General features: G+C 38.5%; 3 protein-coding genes across 3 annotated transcripts; 2 read left to right on the top strand and 1 right to left on the bottom strand.

The window, feature by feature from the left end:
- Positions 1 to 954: 954 nt before the first annotated feature.
- On the top strand, positions 955 to 10,816 carry LOC137946520 (uncharacterized). The gene is made up of 3 exons (XM_068792854.1): positions 955 to 1,141; positions 1,277 to 1,414; positions 10,486 to 10,816. The coding sequence occupies exons 1-3, from the start codon at positions 1,051 to 1,053 to the stop codon at positions 10,497 to 10,499; spliced, it is 243 nt and encodes an 80-aa protein (XP_068648955.1). The 5' UTR covers positions 955 to 1,050; the 3' UTR covers positions 10,500 to 10,816.
- Positions 10,817 to 12,426: 1,610 nt separating this feature from the next.
- Positions 12,427 to 12,936, bottom strand: LOC137946808 (uncharacterized). The gene has a single exon (XM_068793105.1). It carries the CDS (start codon positions 12,934 to 12,936, stop codon positions 12,427 to 12,429), a length of 510 nt encoding a protein of 169 aa, XP_068649206.1.
- Positions 12,937 to 15,464: 2,528 nt separating this feature from the next.
- LOC137945772 (probable receptor-like protein kinase At1g80640) lies at positions 15,465 to 18,727 on the top strand. Its single transcript, XM_068791790.1, has 10 exons — positions 15,465 to 15,665; positions 16,301 to 16,471; positions 16,588 to 16,838; positions 16,927 to 17,059; positions 17,152 to 17,215; positions 17,309 to 17,405; positions 17,506 to 17,608; positions 17,776 to 17,894; positions 17,993 to 18,082; positions 18,186 to 18,727. The coding sequence occupies exons 1-10, from the start codon at positions 15,494 to 15,496 to the stop codon at positions 18,339 to 18,341; spliced, it is 1,356 nt and encodes a 451-aa protein (XP_068647891.1). The 5' UTR covers positions 15,465 to 15,493; the 3' UTR covers positions 18,342 to 18,727.
- The last annotated feature ends 1,130 nt before the right edge of the window (positions 18,728 to 19,857 follow it).

Here is a 19,857-nt window from a genome sequence, read left to right on the forward strand (position 1 = left end):
GTTGTGATAAGAAACGCTCAATTTTTCGTGCTCTTGCTACGGTTAAACGATCCTCTTCAGATAATTCGTCCAACCCAAGGATAGCTATAATATCCTGAAGTTCTTTGTAACGCTGTGAAGTTTGCTTTTAACTCTTTGCGCAGTTTCATAATGTTCTTCGCCTACGATCCTAGGTTGGAGCATCGTTGACGTTGAATCTAAAGGATCCACTGCTGGATAGATACCCTTGGCAGCTAATCCTCTTGATAGTAGAACCCATTTCTGTACTAAGAGTGGGTTGGTAACCCACAGCGGAAGGCATTCTACCTACTAGGGCGGATACTTCTGATCCTGCTTGAACGAAACGAAAGATAGTGTCGATAAATAGAAGTACGTCTTGTTCATTAACATCCCGGAAATATTCCGCCATGGTTAGGGCAGTCTAACCAACTCTCATACGAGCTCCCGGCGGTTCATTCATCCGACCATAGACTAGAGCGACTTTTGATTCTGCAAGATTTTGTTCATTAATAACTCCGGATTCTTTCATTTCCGTGTAAAGATCATTTCCTTCACGAGTACGTTCGCCCACTCCACCAAATACGGATACACCTCCACCACTTTAATCCCTGTTTCAAAGATAGATAATTCAAATACCATAAACTTAAATTTTGACTTTTCTAATAATAATGCTTAGAGTCAGGCTTAAGTATAATGAAAGTCAAACTATTAATATAATTATATCATATTATAAAACTTATACAAAACTAATAGATAACATAAGTTTATAAAAATTATTAGTTTAATATATAAAATATTATGTCTTATAATACATATATTTAATCTTCTGAGAAATGAGCACAGGTGCGCTAGGCCACGCACGCGAATTGGCATTGATACGTGTGAACAAACTGTGCAGTGTATCTGCACTTTTTTATATAAAGTATACGCCTGATTCCTGACGGGCTTTGTGAGGGTGAGGGCTCAGCCTCTGCTTCTATTTCTTTGAGAACTGAGAGTCCACAGACTACGAACTCTGCAAAGAGACGAGACGAGACGAGAAGCGAAGCGATGCCGGCGACTGCGACCTTGATCGGCGCTCTTTTGGGTGTGGGCACCCAAATATATTCTAATGCCCTCCGGAAGCTGCCCCTCATGAGACGTATGATTTCTATCCCGATTGTCTGAGAAAGGAAAAAACAATTTGCAATGAAAGAGATCCATCTTTTATTCGTCCATCTTAGTAACATTTATTTGTTCTGTTTTTTTCTCAACTCGGAGGAATGTCGTTTTTCAGACCCTTGGGAGCATTTACTGGGTATGGGCCTTGGAGTAATTTTCACGAATCAATTAGTGAAATGGGATGCGCAGCTGCAGGTAGATCTTGATAAGATGCTGGAAAAGGCTAAGGTCGCCAACGAGCGGAGATACTTCGGTATGTGGATCCTCATCAAAACCGTCTGATGGTTTTTTCTTTTATGTGCATTTATTTTTAAATAGAATGAGGGAAGAGGGGAATTCGATGGCTTGTTTTGCAAATGAGTCTTTTATGGCTGAAGATAATGCTGGAAATTAGAGAAAATAGTATTTCAATTTATGAGTGCTTTAACGTCACTCAAATTATCAGGATGCTATCCGTAAGGGCTATGTTATTAACGACTTGGGATTGTTATTGCACAATTTAGTTATAAGAACCGTCGAACAAACAGAGTTTCAATGCGTATTGAAACATGAATATGATAAATGTTGTGTGTTCTTCTAATTGTTAATTTTCATATGTGGATAACTGGTGTGACAAAACTGATGGACTTGTGAAATGTCAAGCTGGGAATATCATAAAAAGGATTACATGTGAGTGTCAAGCTTTGAATGTTATGGTAAGTTTGCTTCATGAATTTGAGTTCTAAGCTTTACTAAAAAATAGTTTATTTACTATAATAAATCAAAAGCAAGCTAGCTCTGATTCTTGTAGTCGATGGATTCATGTTTAGGCTGACACAGTATCCAGCTGAGTTGTTAATCCACAATGTTCTGGTATTTGATGTCTTCCACTGATACAAGAGGCCTTTGTTCAGCTAATCTTTCTTAGAATTCGAATGCTAGCAGAAGGGATTCTTAAACTGACAACCTGACCATGTATTTACTCAATTTTGAAAAACTTCAGCCCCCAATTGTACAGAGGAAGTAGGAAATTTTCAGAAAGGTTTGTTCAGTTCTAAAGTGGAGATTGGCATTTGAAAGTTTTATAGATGCATGGTAAGAACAGAGGAGGCAAGGTTGCATTATGAGGCGCTTTTGGTCACTGAAGATATAACCTAAAAAGATGTGGTTACAAGAAATGAAATGTGGAGATGATTTTGTGATACGCTCTCCCGAAAAAAAAAAAAAGATGATTATGTGATAAACTAGTAAAGGCAATTAATATGACATGGAGAGCATAGAGGAGCACGATTTGTCTTATTGCTGATAGTAGCTTATGGGAAGGCCACTGTGTACTAAATAGGGTACAGGAATTTGGGTGCCTAATATGGTACCTAATATTTAGTCGCTAAGCCTGCCTTGGAGTAGTGCAATAGGTTTTCAAATAAGAGAGTCTATCATGATTTTTCTTACCACTCATGAATATCATGTGTCAGGCAATGGCTACCAGATCTATCATGTGTCAGGCAATGCCTACCAGATTTTGTGAAGCCCATTTTGTACCTAATATGATACAATAATTTGGGTGCCTGATATAGTACCCAATACTTATGTTTTAGCAATAGTTGAGCAAACAAGCATTGTTGTATGGTGATATGTTACCTGGTATAACCCTGCTTAGAAGAAGCTTTGATAATATAGCAAACAAGAGAATTCTTTAAATTGATTCCACTGATATGGGCATACTCAATATTGCTAATTGTATACCTGTCGGAGTGTTGGCAGTATTGGTTGATCAACTGAGGTAAATTCAAAAGTGACATGAGAGGAAATAGTTACAAAAGGCATGCCAATTGCTTGTGTAATTATGAAGCTAACAACTGACGTAGGAGAATGATTGAGAATTTATTATTATTATTTTTTAATGTTAAAACCCCTTATGCTGGTGAGACTCGAATCTAAGACCTCACACTTGAAAGCCCCAAAGTTGCCATTGGACCAAAGGCCCAATGCACTGGATTTATTTGTCAATGTTAACAAAGTTGGAACTAGGCTTTGAAGATGATTTTTTTGTGATATAATTTGTGTATTAATTATGAAGCATTGTTCATAGTTCTGGATTATTCTTTGGATTATGTACGATTTCACTGTCCACAGCAGTAAAGTTTAATCTGTTCACTATATCATCTTTGAGAAAAATGGGTGAAGGTTACCAACTTCGTTATGAAGTGTTGTATTTAAAGTGGGCTGGGCTACTACATTTGTTCAGTGTGCTTGGCTGATAAATCATAGTTCACTAGTAAAGTGCTTCTTTTCTTGATTCTTTAAACCGCCAAATAGCAATGAAGCCTGTTCCATTTCTTGTCCAACCTGTTTTGGAATCTTTTAAAATGTGTCAGACTCTCCGGATTATGTTTCTTATCTTTAATAAGCAGTTAGATGACATGACAAATTGTTAAAATCTATGTAAGGTATATTCGTAATTTTCCCTTCCTGGTCCACACATCTGGAATTAGCTATAGACTATGGATCATGTCAGAAGATTATGGTTCTAATTTGGTTAGATTTGGAGTTGTAATTTTTAAGTTATGGAGGTAGAGTTTATGAGGGGCATTATTGTAATCTTGCAAACGCTCTCACTTAAGTTAATAAAAGAAATGTTAAAGGTCAGAGGTGTTTTATGAAATATGTAATTTATTTTCCCCATTAACTGTAAATGGAATCACATTCCGCGCTTTGCTAATCACCTAGTAGACTCCCAGGCCAAGGCGGACATTTCTCTCCAACACTTTGTCCCCCAAGGCTAGGTTTGTATTTTTCTTTTTTTGTCTTTTCAATATACGCTCTATTCATAAAAAAAAAGGTCAGAGGTGCTTTGGTAATTTTACTAAGGGTATTGTGTTTCAGACCTCTAATTGGATAGAGTGAATTATACATGCTCACCAATATAATTTTTACATTTTCTTATTACTGTTTGATGGATGTAATTAAGATAACTAGAGTAGGGGCATTATGGTCATTTTGTACTACAATCACTTAAATTATCAATAATGAGGAGAAATGTTAAAGGTCAGGGGTGTTTTGGTAATTTTACTAAGGATATTGTGTTTTAGAACTCTAATTGGATAGAGGTGAATTAGATATGCTCACCAATATAATTTTTACATTTTCTTATTACTGTTTGATGGCTGTAATTAAGATAACTAGAGTATGGGCATTATGGTCATTTTGTACTACAATCACTTAAATTATCAATAAAGAGATTAGGTATCTTGCATATCCTCTAACCAGACTCTTTCTCTCAACATTCTCCCTCTTCTCTTATCTTCTTCTTTTTCTCCACTTTCTTCTTCTAAAATTCTTTATTTTTCTTTATTTTGCAAGCAAAAGAAGGCTTGAGAAGTCCCTCTAACAAGTGCAGACCTCTCACACTCTTCTTTGTTTCTTTTCTCTATGTTCTCTTTTTATCTCTTTCTTCTCCAATATATTACTTTTTTCATGTTATTAGAGCAGTAAGATCCTGTTTCATAGCTATGTAGGCGAACCTATTCTCTCTTTTTGAAGTTTGCATCTACTAGGAAAGGGGAATTTCAAGATTTTTGTCTGATTGAAGTTAAAGGTCAGGCCTTTTTCATTTTTTTTTTTTCTGTTATAACTTAAGGGTTAATAGTTACTACTATTGATTAGATCAATTCTATTAAAGATGTGTGCTCTTAAGGGGTCCTAATGTTGGGATTCACCCAATTTCTTCCTGCGTGGGCCTTGTACTGTCTGTGTCACCCCTTTGAAAGGTAGCATCATCATTGGCTTGCCCTACCTATTTGTGGTATTGTTGATTTTGATTTATTGGAGACTGAATTGAAGTGAGGTACATGTGTTTGCCCTTTTTTCAACCTCAATTGCTGTGTGTGGCACCCATATAGCCTGCACATACTTGTTTTTTGAACTGTTTGAGAATTTGAGATGGCTGATTCCGGTGAATTGCTTACACCATTCAGATGGAAAAGATACAATTATGATAACTACAGAAAAATTGAACAGCCAGAATTACGTAAGTTGGTCAAAATCAGTTCGAATATATTTGAAAGCCAAGAAGAAGACTAAATGCTTGAGAGATGATCCTCCTATTCCAGTAAATAATGATTGGGAAGCTGAAGAGAAACAAGTAATGAATTGGCTACTTAATAGCATGGTTGCCCAACTCAGGAACCAAGTTATGAACCGTGAAACAACAAAGGAGATTTGGACATCCCTTGAGATATACACAGGAGACTAATTTATCAAGAATTTATGAGCTATATACTAAATTATTTAGTTTGAAGAAGGGTGGCAATAAGGTTATTGATTACTATAGTGAGTTGCAAAATATCCTATAAGAGATTAGTATATATCACCCTTTCACATTGATGAGAAACAACATAAAAAGCAGTAAGGACAAATTTATGTGGCAAAATTTCTAGAAGATCTTGGTCCCAAGTATGATGTAGTACAAGTCCAATTGTTTGCTTCAAATGATGTTCCTGCACTCCTTGATGCATTTAATAGGGTTATGCATGCAAAGTCAATCGTGACCTCACATGGTTGTAAGGAAACACCTAATGTTGAAGCTGATCCCTCTATATTCCTTCAATATTCAGCATCGATCTAGTTGGTCAAAAGCCAATTGTGGTCGTAGTGGCAGCAACAGAGGATGCGATCAAGAGGGCTCAAATTGTGGCAAAGGTAGATGTGATAGATGGAGTGTCCATTGTTTACAAACCATGTTTAAGATAAATGCTGGAAGAAGTTCGGTAAACCAACATTGGCAAACTCTAGTATTTTTTAGAGTAGTGACATCTTTACAACTCCTGTAGGTGATATTATGTGCGGTTTTCCAAATGAGATGCAATAATTAATTCAGAGGATGACCTAGTTGACTTCTACTTAGAGGTCTGATCCACTCCTACTACAACTACTCTGGCCAGGTCAGTAGAACCAGCTTTACACGTGTGTCCAGTGTCTACATGGGTTATTGATTCTAGTGTGTCCTTTCATATGTCAAGTATGTCTTCATAGTTTTGGAGGTAGAGGTTATGACAGGCATTATTTTAATCTTGTAAATGCTCTCGCTTAGTTAATAAAAGAAACAAAGGACTTGAGAAGTCCCTCTGAGTGTAGTCTTCATGCACTTTTCTTTCTCTCTCCTCTCTTTTTTTCTTTCTCTCTCTTTCTTCTTCAATTTATTACTTTTTTCACAAACCATTGTCATTCCGATGGTTATTCATAAATACATGAAGCAATTGGGATTACCTGCACCTTGACCTCATTGCAACTCAATTAGGTGAACTTCAAGCAGCATATTCTCTATAGATCTAACTTTCTTTCTTCACTAATAGCCTTCTCATCAGTGATCTTGTCTTTGCTTAGAAGAATAAGAAATTGTTCTTCTTAATGTGAAACATGTCTCATTGCAACTCAATTACGTAAACTTAAAGCAGCATATTCTCCATAGATCTAGCTTTCTTTCTTCACTAATAGCCTTTTCATCAGGGATCATGTCTTTGCTGGGAAGAATAAAAAATTGTGCTTCTTAATGTGAAACATGTCTAAATGGTTCTCCTTGTGTGTTAGGCCAAGCACATGCAGCAAGACATCGCTGAGATGTCTCACGCCTTTTATAGACATTATGTTGTGTAACTTCACACTCGAGACATCTTGGCCTATACACCCAAGAGGTCTCAGAAAACGAAGATGCCTACCCCCAAGATATGATGCAAACTTAATTGACAGCTTATCATCTTTATGAGGTTGCAATGGAAGTTTTTTTATTTAAAAATAATCTCAGGTCTGATTGGAAGATGTGATTCAGCCTTTAGCTAAGATTGGAGCCCTCCTCCAGGTAATCAAATTCTTCAGTGTAAATTTCTCATCTGTTCTAGTTATTAGAGGAGATCATTCCATTTTGATCAGCTGGATAAAAGGACCCCATAAACACTTGTAGTTAGTAGCTTTTGTCTGGCGATGTAGTTCACTCTAATGAAGAGTTCATTGGTCTCTGATACCCATCAATACTTCTTTGTGGCCAACTCTATATCTTGAGGCACTAGGCTTTGTTTTTTACCTCGTCAATGAAGCATATACTATCTAAAAAAGTTCAAGAATGAAATTGAATATATGATGATCTAATTGTTAGAAAACTCGAGAGTTAGACTATGATCAGGTATTTACAGCCTTCAACTAGGCTGACTTGACTTAGTGGTGTAAATAAGTTTTTGTAAAGCTTGAATCTGCATCCATGTCAATTACAAGTATTATGCATAAGTATCCTAAGATTGTAGGGGACCAGCTTGATACTCTATCACCAGATCCATCCATTGCTCATCATGTTATTATTATTCATTTGATGAATAGATGAACGAAGGGATAATATCATTGTAAGTAGATCTATATCACTTTCCAAAGAAAATTTTCATTATGTAAAATGTGGATGAGAACTAGTTTTGAAGAAAATGTTTTTTTCTTTACTAATCATTTTCTTCTTTAAATTGGAAATGATTATGTCAAATTAAGTATCATATAGTCTAAATTAGTTGTATTCAACTAGGAGTGGGTGGGCAAAATCACCTCACACAATTGCACAAGACTGTGGTCCATAATATGAATTTGCTCTGGTATCCTAAAAGTTTAATATAGTACAATCAAAATTTTTGTTGCAACAAGATCTAAACATGAATTTATACGTAGAATCTTCATAGTAGAAAACTACCTCATGACATGAATCTTCTCACTTCTACTTTTTTTTTTTCTCTCCTTGCTTTTTTTTTTTTTTACTGCTTTCTTAGGGTATGCCTCTAGGTACCTAAAAGTGGTGTTTGTATTTTTTGTCTTCATTTAAATTTTATTGTCTTCTAAATTTGATTTATACAACTATAGGTCTAGTGGTATTTTGTTTACATTAGGTGCGTCAGGTCGCAAGTTGGAATCGTGCCACGCCCCTCTCAAAAAAAAAAAAAAAATATATATATATATATATATACACACTTCCTTAGTTGAAAGAAGTATAATCAGTTCTATTTTTTTTTAAATGATGATGATTTTATTACGAAGGAAAGCAAAATAGTATATCAAGAGAAGCCTCCCTTAACAACAAGAGATTGCAGGGAGGTACCCAATTTGGCACGTAAATCAACAACCGAATTGGCTGATCTAAGAGCATGGGACCAAGTACAAGAGGTAGTGGAAACAATATCCATAATATCAAGAAAAAAGTTGTCAGTGATGCCATAGGAGGGAAAGGAGGCAGTGGAGCACCAACCAATGACGACTATGGAGTCACCCTCCACGATCAGTGGACCTCTGAAGCAATCCTAGTAGATGTGAAGCCTGTGAAGGAGGCCAGAGAGTTCAGCAGTGATCGAGTCCGCAATGCCTAGGGACCAGAGTATGACATAATAGCAGTTCCTCCAAGACCAAAAATCAACCCCCCACCCAAAGCCAGCCAAAGCCAGGTTCCCAAAAGTGTGAGGTGTGATTAAACCGTCTGGAATTCCTTTCAGTCCAAAGGCACCATGGAATGTAAGTAACGCAAACAACTAAAAAAAACTTACCGAGGCTAGGGAGATGAATGCCAGATGAGAAACGACACATGGAGCTCAAGTCAGAGGGGATGCAGAAACTGAGGCCCATGCTATCAATCATAGAGGTCCAAACCTTCCAGGAAAAAACACAATGGAGGAGAAGGTGACTGATGGTCTCGACTTCTACCCCACAAAGGGAACATAGAGGGTCAGGAGCAGTGTTTCCGCGTCTGATAAGATTGTCAGCAGTGAGAGGAAAAATTTCACCTTTGGCGGCAGGCACTCCAGAGGAAAAATTTCACCTTTGGCGGAGCCAAGAGCCTCCAAGCAAAAGCAGCCTGGTGAGGGTGGGAGGCTAGGTCCAAACCATAAGGTGACGATAAGCCGAGGAGATAGAGAAGCGTCCGCTGTCATCAGGGAACCAAATCAGTCGGTCAGTCGCCAGGGGTCGAATGCTAACATTGTCAAGACCATCAATCATATTACAAGCATATATGGCCTCCACATCAGTAAGGCCTCGTCTCATACGGAGATCCCATGAGCCGTTTCTCCACGGATCAGAGACCAAGAGGTCACGACAAGGGGTGATCTGAAAGAGAACTGGGTGGGAAGAGGTAAGTAGTTCTATTGAAAGACTTAGTATTACTCTAGCTTTAGGCTGGTGAATAATATCATTAGAAGACCAGTATTGGACACATTCGAAACTGATACTATCTAAAATTATGTGCATGTCATCTCCAGTACAACATGCAGATACTTGTAGTTGATTTAGATATGTACCTAACTTTTACAAAATTCATCCAAATCACCCAAGTCAAAGACTTTTTTTAACACATTCTGATTTCAAATTTTCTAACGGTCCTACTCACCAAGAATACGAACATAACCATCTTATTACAAGATAATGTTTTTCAACCTTATCTTTTGTTGACTGAATGCATCTGAAATATCCACTATCAGTTTTGAAAGTATAAAGCAATTTCTACCATGCAGCAACAGTGTAAATGTGGAGGGATGTTTATCTCAGTTTACCTCAGAAAATGCAAGGATCCCAATGCAATTTATTTGCCTCTGTGAGCAAGGACAGATGAGATGCCTTGTGGCGCTGCTTAGTAGTTAGTATTAACAGGTGCTGAAATACACTGAAGCCTTTGAACCTCTGATTATTACTGTAACTCCAAAAATGAAGTTGATGCCCATAATTGGGATTCGGTGCCGATGGTAAATATGAATGTAAAGTGGTTATCTTGATAGATTATTGTCTCTGTTGAAGCCCTTAGTGTCTTTGTTCTCCAATTGTCATTTACCTCACTCACCTCTTTGATTTAGATATGTAGCTAATTTTTACATAACCATCCTGTTCAAACCTTAGCTTTTGTTGACTGAATGCATCTGAAATATCCACTATCTGTTTTGATAGTATAAAGCAATTTCTACCATGCAGCAACAGTGTAAATGTGGAGGGTTGTTTATCTCGGTTTACCTCAGAAAATGCAAGGATCCCAATGCAATTTATTTGCCTGTGTGCAAGGACAGATAAGATGCCTTGTGGCGCTGCTTAGTAGTTAGTATTAACAGGTGCTGGAATACACTGAAGTCTTTGAACTTCAGATTATAATTGAACTCCATAAATGAAGTTGATGCCCATAATTGAGATTTGGTGCCGATGGTAAATTTGAATGTAAAGTGTTTATCTTGTTTGACTTATAGATCATATCTCTGGTGAAGCCATTCATTGTCTTTGTTTATTTACCTCACTCACCATCTTAAGAGGTATCTGTTTTTTAATCAAAACGTTGTCTTATTGTAGATGATGAAGACTAGTGGCTTGTGGCCAAGAACTCCAAGAAGTTGTCACTCAAAACATCATGCTGTTTTTTAGCTCGTCTTCCCATGGAGCATTGTAAGAACTCCTCTTTGAACCATTTACCTGGTTTTTACAGTTTTAATGTTTTCGAATTTAGTTCACAAATAAATTTGTCGCAGACAAGATTGAAGGTTGTGGATGACTAGTTTTGCTGTATTTCTTTTTATAGCTCTCGTTAGATGAGAGTTGACGTAAGCTTGTTTCTATCGGTTGGAAGAAAAAAGTGAAAATGTTGTAGAATCACAACTAAGAGAAATGAGGGTTGTTTGTTAAAGGTATTTCTTAAGCATCTGTTAACAAAATTTCTGCTACATATCAAATCAATATTATAAGACCCTAGTAAAGTGGGTTTAATTTATTAGGTTTGATTAGTAGTGATCCTTCGTTGATGTCCAAATGTTATTTAGAAAAAATAAAAATAAAACAGAAGAATCTGTGACTAGGTGATAGAGAAGGACGCTTAGCCTGAGCCCTTACCTCTCACGGTGAGAACGGGAGTTAACAGAAAGGAGGCATTCCTTCTAAGAACCTGATGAATTAACACCAAAACTCTTCTAATGGTAAGGAGACCATGATGCGAAGATTCAAGAAGAAACAGGTCTATCGGAAACCATTTTCAACCACGCACTTAGGGCTTTCAGTGTCCTTTCCGCGTGTAACTGGCCAGAGAAATTAGGTCCCATGTTTTCTCCATCCACAATAAATGGAGAGAGCGGTTACATCACGAAAACAAATTCACCGACAACATTCAAAAGAAAAACATTTTGAGCTCAATGAAGAGGGATGACTACCCGACAGCACCCACCGTCTTGATCAACTTAAAGCTACAATTCAACAGCTGCTGATCTGTTAGCCCGAGGCACAAAAGAAAAACATTTTGAGCTCAATGACGGGGGAGGACTACCCGACGGCACCCACCGTCTTGATCAACTTAAGCTACAATTCAACAGCTGCTGATCTGTTAGCCCGAGGCACAGACGTTCCTAATAGTATGCGTCGCACGTTCATAGAGAGGCTAAGAAAAGCCAAAAACAGCGATAAAATGACTTTCGGAAATGTAAAACCATTTTCGACGTCGACATCAAACTAAATTTACCCCACCCCCATCTGCCCCTCAGGCCTGATGCAGGAGCAGAGAAATTAGGCGGCACTATTTCTTCCTATTTACTATGGTATTTATCCCGGCAGAGAACCCCCGTCCCCGTCGTTCTCTACTCCATTCGCAAAAGAAGATTCCCCCCGTCCCCGTCGTTCTCTACTCCATTCGCAAAAGAAGATTCGTTTCTGAAACTGTGCTCCAATTGAACAATAGAACAAAAAATCATAAGATATAAAAGAGTGCAAAGGAGATAAAAGCTAGACTGACTAATCCATTATTCGTACAACGAAAACAAGTGCTTAAAAAGAAACATATCAGCAGTATCAATCCACACGGGATTTATACAACCAAATCCCCATTATAAACCTAAAAAACCCAACCACTAACAAGAGTAATCCACTCTCCTCCAAGAATAAGCTTGTCAAGGGGATAAAACCTGTCGAAAGAAAATGTAAAGACCTATGCTATATACAACACCCACAGAGATAACCAAGTCTCTAGCAATAGCTCAAGTTAAACAATACACAAATTCCATCTAAAAACCGCCCCCTAAATCGCATCCACGCTAATTAGCCTCCATTCCGGATCCTTCTGTTGAAAAAATAAAGAAAGATCGGGAACAAGAACTGATTATGAAGAAACGTTAGTGAAAAGGTTAAGTGTGAGAAAGCGTTTTCTCCGACGGAAGCCATGTCACGCCGCCCAAACACCTTCGTAGATGGCGAGCCACTCCAAACTTCCATCTTGAAAAAGCACTTTCAAGAGATATACCAACCAGCGATCCTTCAACGAATCAAATCAAGTCCCAACAACCTGCGCAGGTCCTTGGTCGCTTGATCGTTGTTCACGCTCTTTTGACAATCTCTAGTGAAAAAGGCAGGTAGAGGCAGAGCGCTGGGAGCCGGCGAGGTAACAAACCCCGATCCGGCATAAACAAGCTCGACCGCACCCACCGATTTCGGTTCACTTATTCTGATCTGCTTGGTGACCATTACAGGCTCCGGTCCCAACCGCTCCGTGAAGCAGAGAACAGCATCCTTGTGCTCGAATTTATGCTTCTTCTCTTCCACTTTAGGCTTTTTCTCTTCAACAGCAAGCATCGATTTTTTCTCATGTACATCCACCGGCAGATCCGGTTTCGCCGGCCGCATCTTCAAATCCTCTCCGCGCTTCAGGATTGTGACCTGTCCCATGACGAGATTCGGGAACTTGACAGCGTGAGCCCCGACGTCTCCGTTCTGACGACGCTTCTTCCGAGCGCGGGGCCCCGGCGGCCCCTGGTGCAAACCAGGCATCGTTTTGGAAATAAAAGGCGATCTAAGACAGTGGTGAGATCTGAGAACCTGCGTTCCCATAGCAGACGGAAGAAAGAAATGGACTGGCCGCCTTTGGAGGTTTTCCGCTCTCTAGTTCTAGAGGGAAAAAATGCTGTTCAAGAGAAAGGGAGAAATGAGGATTACGGTTCTTCGTTGTCTTCTTCCGGATAATGGAAATGGAACAGAGAAGAAAAGGATATTTATAGAGGGCAGGCAAGGGCGGTGGTGGTTTCGTGGAGAGCGCAAAAAGGCAGCTGCATACGCGGTTTCCCCAAAACCGCTCTCCTGTCGTGGGTGAGGAAACCGCTTACGAAGATAATTATCCCTCTCTTTTATAATCATCCCTTTTCAATACAATATTTACGAATACACCATTTTTTTCCAAATCGCCTCTTACGTTTACGTCCAAAGTTACCATGTGTGGAACGCTCATCCAGATCCAGACCTGGAAAAGAGACAATAGAGGACGTTGATTCCGTCGACGGCGTAGATTAACTCAGATTCATCACGTACGTGGTGTCAGAACAATAGGGGTAATCACGTAATTCAGCGGCATTTTAAGCGCATTGATCCAACAGCCGCCTCTTGAAACTCGTGAACCACGCAACGCTGGCATAAAGACGGGGACACGCGTCGTAATGGAGAGACGGCATTGCCGACATTTACGACGCGGGAGGCGACCGGCTTTATGAGTCGGTTCGGCTTTTTGGCAGTATAACGTGCAAAGGTGAACGTGGATAAGTCGTGATATCCTGGTCAGTTTTTCCGGAAGCGTGTGTTTAAGAGCAGGATTAGTTGAAAATTATTAAAAGATAAACCAAGATTACGGTTGTAAGCAGTACCGCGTGCCCGGCTAATCACATGTTCGAAACCGGCCGTAGACGGTGACGAGGCAACGTCAACATTGGTTGGCGAGAGGTTAAATGAGGGGTCCCTGCTTCTCATCATCCATCTCTATATTTTTTTAATAACGACCAATGACTAGCAAAGAGATATTAATTTATTAATTTATATGTTTGGGTTGGGTTGGGTTGGGTTGGGTTGAGTTTACGCACGTCATTCTCAACCTTAGAGCTCTGTGTCGTCCCAGTTATATCGATCTCAGATAATTACAGAAACGAAGATGGGAGAAAATGGCGAAGTTGGCTTTCTCCTTTCAAACATTTGGGTAGTCAATTATTTTATTTTTTCCTAGATCATATTTTTGTAGCATATGGTTTTATAATCAAAGATTCAACGCAGAAAGAGACTCCACAGCTGCAATCTCTACCCTCGGCATTTTGTCCATTTTTGTTGGTTTCTCTAATTTTTTAATACAGCTACGAAGATTACTCCGGCGTCCGACGACAAGAAACCTAGGCCAAATTTGTCTGGACCGATCGCCGTAACGAATGCCGGAGTAATCTTCTTTGGATTATGCACGAGTCGCTCCAATTTATTTGTTATCCCAGGATGACCAAACTAACCTTAACTACCTCCACACGAATTTATCTGCTCTGATAAAACTGCCCCCGGAAGTTTCCGAGAAATACTTAAATGACGGTGCCTCCATGTGAGTGACGGAAGATTAGGTAAATTGTCCCGAACGGATCTCTTGATTTTTATTGAAGTAATTGAGAGAATCGCAGGAATGTGGACGTTATTTTGATTTGTATTAGGTGAAAGATCAATATAATTATGCTAATTTAACGGAAAATATCTTCAAACTTTCAATAAATAATCAAGCTTTAATCCCAGAAATCTCTCTCAGACACTGATGGCCAAAGACCACTGCACGTGGGCATCGTCATCTTCAATCCAAGAACGTAGTTTTTTATTTCCTTTATAAAGAAAGAACCACCGCTGGATGGTCATTGGAGGGTGAGAAGTTGCAGAGATTTGTTGCTTGAAACAGGAACACATTGTGATTAGAAAAACAAAAGGAGAAAAAAGACACATGAACACTGCAGAGATTCGATGAAATTAACTCTCACGATCAAATAGTTGTCACGACTATTTTTACAGACACCTAAATATTGATAATAGTGATAGTTGTTCTTACTTTCCTTACTCATCATTTACCAAATTTCTGATCAAAAGGTCTATTAGAGAGGTCATGAATAGTAAGTCCATGTGGTAGGTGAGACTCTAATGGAGCTTGTCCTCAATCTTTGTTGCAATAATCCTACAATCTGAATGAAACCCATGAAAGATGGGAGCATCTTCAATATGAAGGAGAGAGAAAAGGGTGTTTCTGTAAATGCCTGGATGGTGGTTTGGGAATTTCAATCTGCTTGGACCCCTATCTTTTTCTTCGTCTCTTCTTTCTCTATCTGCCTCAGCTTTTGGGCTTCAACTTTTGGTAACTGCCACATGATTGCACATCGGCTCTGCTAAAAAGGACTAGAGTGCTTTCCCGTTTCCCCTGCAAAACAGTTTCTGTCCTGCTGCAGTAAACCAGAACTAAGAACAGATCCAAGTAAGGCATCTATGCCCATGCTTGCTCCTTTCAAGGATATACTCTTTATCGTATAGTCTCTTGAGAGCACGCGCAGACATGCCGCAAATCCGTCTTCTCCTTCCTTTCTGGATTTTATGGTTCTCGTTCTCTTCGTCGGTCAGTCATGCTCGGATGTCTTCATGGATGGCGCCCATTGCTGGGCCTGTTTTATCTCCCACAATGGGGCCTGTTTCTCCAACTTCTACTTCAAGGGCTGCGGTGCCTTATGGTAAGCAGCAAATGCCGTTCGTATTACTCGGTTTTGGTCTCGAGTAGTTGTGAAGGTTGTTTGTCTCCCTGAATCGGAATTTTGAAGATACAAGGAGGTGCTTTGCTTATGTTATTAACTTATTTTCTCATCTGTTTCCTTTCGTCTTCCGCATTTGATCACAGGCTCCTCTCTCTGAGTAACTGAACAAGCTCAGAGGGGCATTGTTTTCTTCATCTTCTTCCGGGGTTTGACTGCTTCCCTCTGGAACTGATATTCTGAAGAAGCGCGATAAGAAGTTTTTTTTTTTTTTCCTTGTGGCGTAGTCCCAAGGACTTTTCCAGTTTCCACAGTTTTACCCTGTCAAATGTTCTTATTCTCTTTGTCATTTATGCAATACGAGTTCATATTTATCTCTTTTTTTCCCTTTATTCGGATTTTTTACTATATGACATGCGCTTCATAGTAAACTTCTTTGTAATGGCGGCAATCGACCGTTCCTGATGCAGTTCGTGAAGTTGAAAAATAATAACCTTCTCCATTTGCTACTCTTTTCTATTGTTCTCCTTCTTTTTAGCTCCATTAATTGTATTTATTTTTTAATTCGGAATTAACTAATTTCTCTCAGCAATTTTTATATGTTTACGTCAAACCAGGTAACCAGATAGTAGCAGAAAACCCGCATCACCATTTGCACAGAGGATTGCTCTTAGCAATCATCGTTGTTTCTGTCATATCTGGTTTGATCCTATTTGCTTCATTCTGCATCCTAATATACCGACGAAACAGCTCTCAGCACACCGGTTTCAAAGGTGTTCAAAGCTCAGGTATCTTATCACAAAATTTAGTTCTTTTTTATTTGTGTTATTGCTCATAACATAAAATTTTAGATCCCTGATTAATTACCCTTTGCTGTGCTTATGTGCAATATTATATTACGCAGAAGTTAGTAAATCCATTAACTTGGGACCATTATTGGGTAAGCTTGGTTCCTTAAAGACAACCGGCAGAAAGGGCTCTATTTCTGTTATTGAGTATTCCCTCCTTGAAGTGGCAACAAACCATTTCAATGAAAATAACATTTTGGGTGAAGGCGGATTCAGTTGTGTGTATAAAGCTCAGTTGGCAGACAACGTTTATGCCGCTGTTAAGAAGATAGAAGGTGATGGACCTGAGTCTGAAAAGGAATTTGAGGTATCTAATTCTTTCTTTTGTTTGTTTTTTCGTTCGTTCATTCATTCTTACCTTGATTTTGACTATTGTGATGTCATTGGAATTGCAGAATGAAATGGGTTTCATGAGTATAATTCAACATCCAAATATAGTTTCACTTTTGGGCTATTGTGTTTGTGGGAAATCGAGATTTCTTATCTCTGAACTGATGCAGAATGGATCCTTGGATATCCAATTGCATGGTATAGGATACTCTTAGTTCTCTTAAGAGTGAAGATTGTATTTGAGAGTGTGATTTGAAGTTTATATTTATTTTTCTTTATCACTATTACAGGTCCATCAAATGGATCAGCTTTAGCTTGGCATCGTCGAATGAAAATTGCACTTGACACAGCAAGGTGATGTAGCTCCTCCTCTATCCTAAACATTCAACTACCCCCTTTGTGAACCGTTGTCTCATATTTAGAAACTGCATCTATTATGTCAAACAGAGGACTGGAGTACCTTCATGAACACTGCAATCCCCCTATAATTCATAGAGATCTGAAGTCGTCAAATATTCTCCTCGATTCTAACTTCAATGCCAAGGTATTTTGGAATATCTGTTTCCTGGAAAAGTGATTGTACTCTGTTTCCTGTTTCTTTTCAATACAACTCACTTTTTTTCTTTACATTATTTGCAATACAGCTTTCAGATTTTGGTCTTGCTGTAACAGTTGGAAGCCAAAGCAAGAGCAATATCAATCTTTCTGGAACTATTGGTTATATTGCTCCTGAGTACCTCCTAGATGGTATGCCATCTGACTACTTTGTTTGGAATTCCAGTTATTAAAATTGTGAAATACAACAGTAGTGGTTCCAAAGCGCTGGGAAAAAGTTTTACTTTCTTTCAACTACCTTTTTCATGTTCCTTGGATGCCAAGGTCTGTGGGTATTAAGGGATTTGACTAATTCTCAGGAAAACTTACGGAAAAAAGTGATGTTTATGCCTTTGGAGTTGTTCTACTGGAACTTTTAATGGGAAGAAAACCCATAGAGAAGATGACTCCTGGACAATGCCAATCTATCATCACATGGGTATGTGCCTTACTGCCATTCACCTTCAGTTTGTATCAGTATTGTATCAAATTTTACAAAAGTAAAATTCTTGAATTTTAACTTCCTGTTATATGCAGGCCATGCCTCAGTTGACAGACAGATCAAAGCTTCCAAACATTGTGGACCCAGTTATAAAAGATACAATGAATCTCAAACACTTATACCAAGTAAGTTATTTGGAGAAGCCTCAAATTCTAATGTTCAATTTGATTGGCATTTCTTCAACTTACTAAAATGAAATGAATGGTAATGTGATCACTTGCTATTTAGGTTGCTGCTGTTGCTGTATTATGTGTGCAACCAGAACCAAGTTACAGGCCGTTAATAACGGATGTTCTTCATTCCTTAATTCCTCTTGTACCTGTTGAGCTTGGTGGGACTCTTAGAGATGTGGCTCCTAGAGCAGGTCCAAAATCTGCCCAATGATTATAGCCGCCACCAATGCGTTCTTGTTTGACACGAGTTTGTATGGATCACAGACACAGGTTTGCAATTTTTATACCACAGAAGTCTCTCCTCCTGTGTCTACCTGATTATATGCTCTGATATGTATCAAGTTGGAAATCCAGATGGAGGGTAGTGAGCTTTGTAAGAGGAAACCATCATTTCCCATTGTGACTTGTCCATTTTGCTGCATTTTTTGAAGCCCCATGTCTGTATAGAAATGTCTTGTGAACATCATTGGGCATTAGTTAACTAATATAGAATTCACAATTTTGTTTGATGTTGCCAACTGTTCTTCCTTCTCAAACTGGATCATCTATTGCTTACAAGCTACTATGGCGGACTATTTGATCTATCTTTTGTTGATTTTTCCTTTTAACTGTAACCAAACTTTATCCTTAATTGTTTATCATGCCTTTTTTTTAATGTCTATTAGTTGGAAAAGAAGTTTTCTAAGATGGTTAGTCATTTTTGGTTAGGTATTAGACCGAACTTGATGTGTTAAGGAATAGTCCTACATGGATTAATGAGAACAAATATGTTGAGTCTATTAGTTGGAAAAAAAGGTTTTCTAAAATGGTCGGTTGTGTATTAGACCGAACTTCACATTATGGTCCATTGATCCGTCGAAATAAAGCTCCCTATACAGGGCTGAACTTTGAGAGAAAATTTTATTAAATTACTAAAAATTTATTTTATTTTTATTTTTCACGTGGATTATATTTGTCTTCCATTTTCTTTCTTATTTTCTACCATGTACTATTGCGGTTGCGATTGCATGCTTGCACCTCTTCTCTAGATCCCTGTCGTGGACGTATCTTGTTATGTTTGTAGTTACCTTTCTCTCTCCCTCTCCCTGATTGAGATTCCGACCGGCAATTGACACCGAATAAATTTATCCTGGGCCAAACGAACCTACTCTCTCTTTTTGCTTTTCATCTCCGAAAGTTGTTCCAGACTTCTGAGGAGAGTTCTCTTCCAAGTAAATATGCTGAAGTGAGGAGAGACTTCCAAGTAATCCATCATCACGTAGGACTTGATATACTAACGGATGTTAGAATTTTACGGGCAGTTTTAAATTCGAAATTATAAGGTCTCAAACCTGATACTTAAGTGGTGGATCAAACACATTGAAGTCGACTCTTAACTAGTCTTTCATGGCATCATAATGGCTGTTAATCAAGCAGTCCCTTTTGTCTTTATATTTTGAAGAAATGAAAGATTGGGTCTTGTCTAGTCACGGAATAGTTGAAGGTTCAAGTGATATGCATTGCTTTTATCCTAATCTAATTGGAGCACAGAAAGTTGGAGAAAAATGATAAGGAAGAGGCTTTTTTTTTTTCTTTTCTTTCAATGATTCTCTGTTGCTAAACAATAAAAAATAACTTTCTCCCCCTTTTGATGTGGCTCCCAACAGGCCCTCAGTATCTTAATTTTCCAAATAATGAGTTTATATGAAGTATATTTTAGTTTCTTACAGGAAGGAACTGAAAACCAT

This window comes from Aristolochia californica, unplaced genomic scaffold (assembly GCF_029961685.1).
Source record: "Aristolochia californica isolate CCGP_79_NKW_82.1479 unplaced genomic scaffold, dmAriCali1.0.hap1 SCAF_12, whole genome shotgun sequence".
NCBI lineage: Eukaryota > Viridiplantae > Streptophyta > Magnoliopsida > Piperales > Aristolochiaceae > Aristolochia > Aristolochia californica.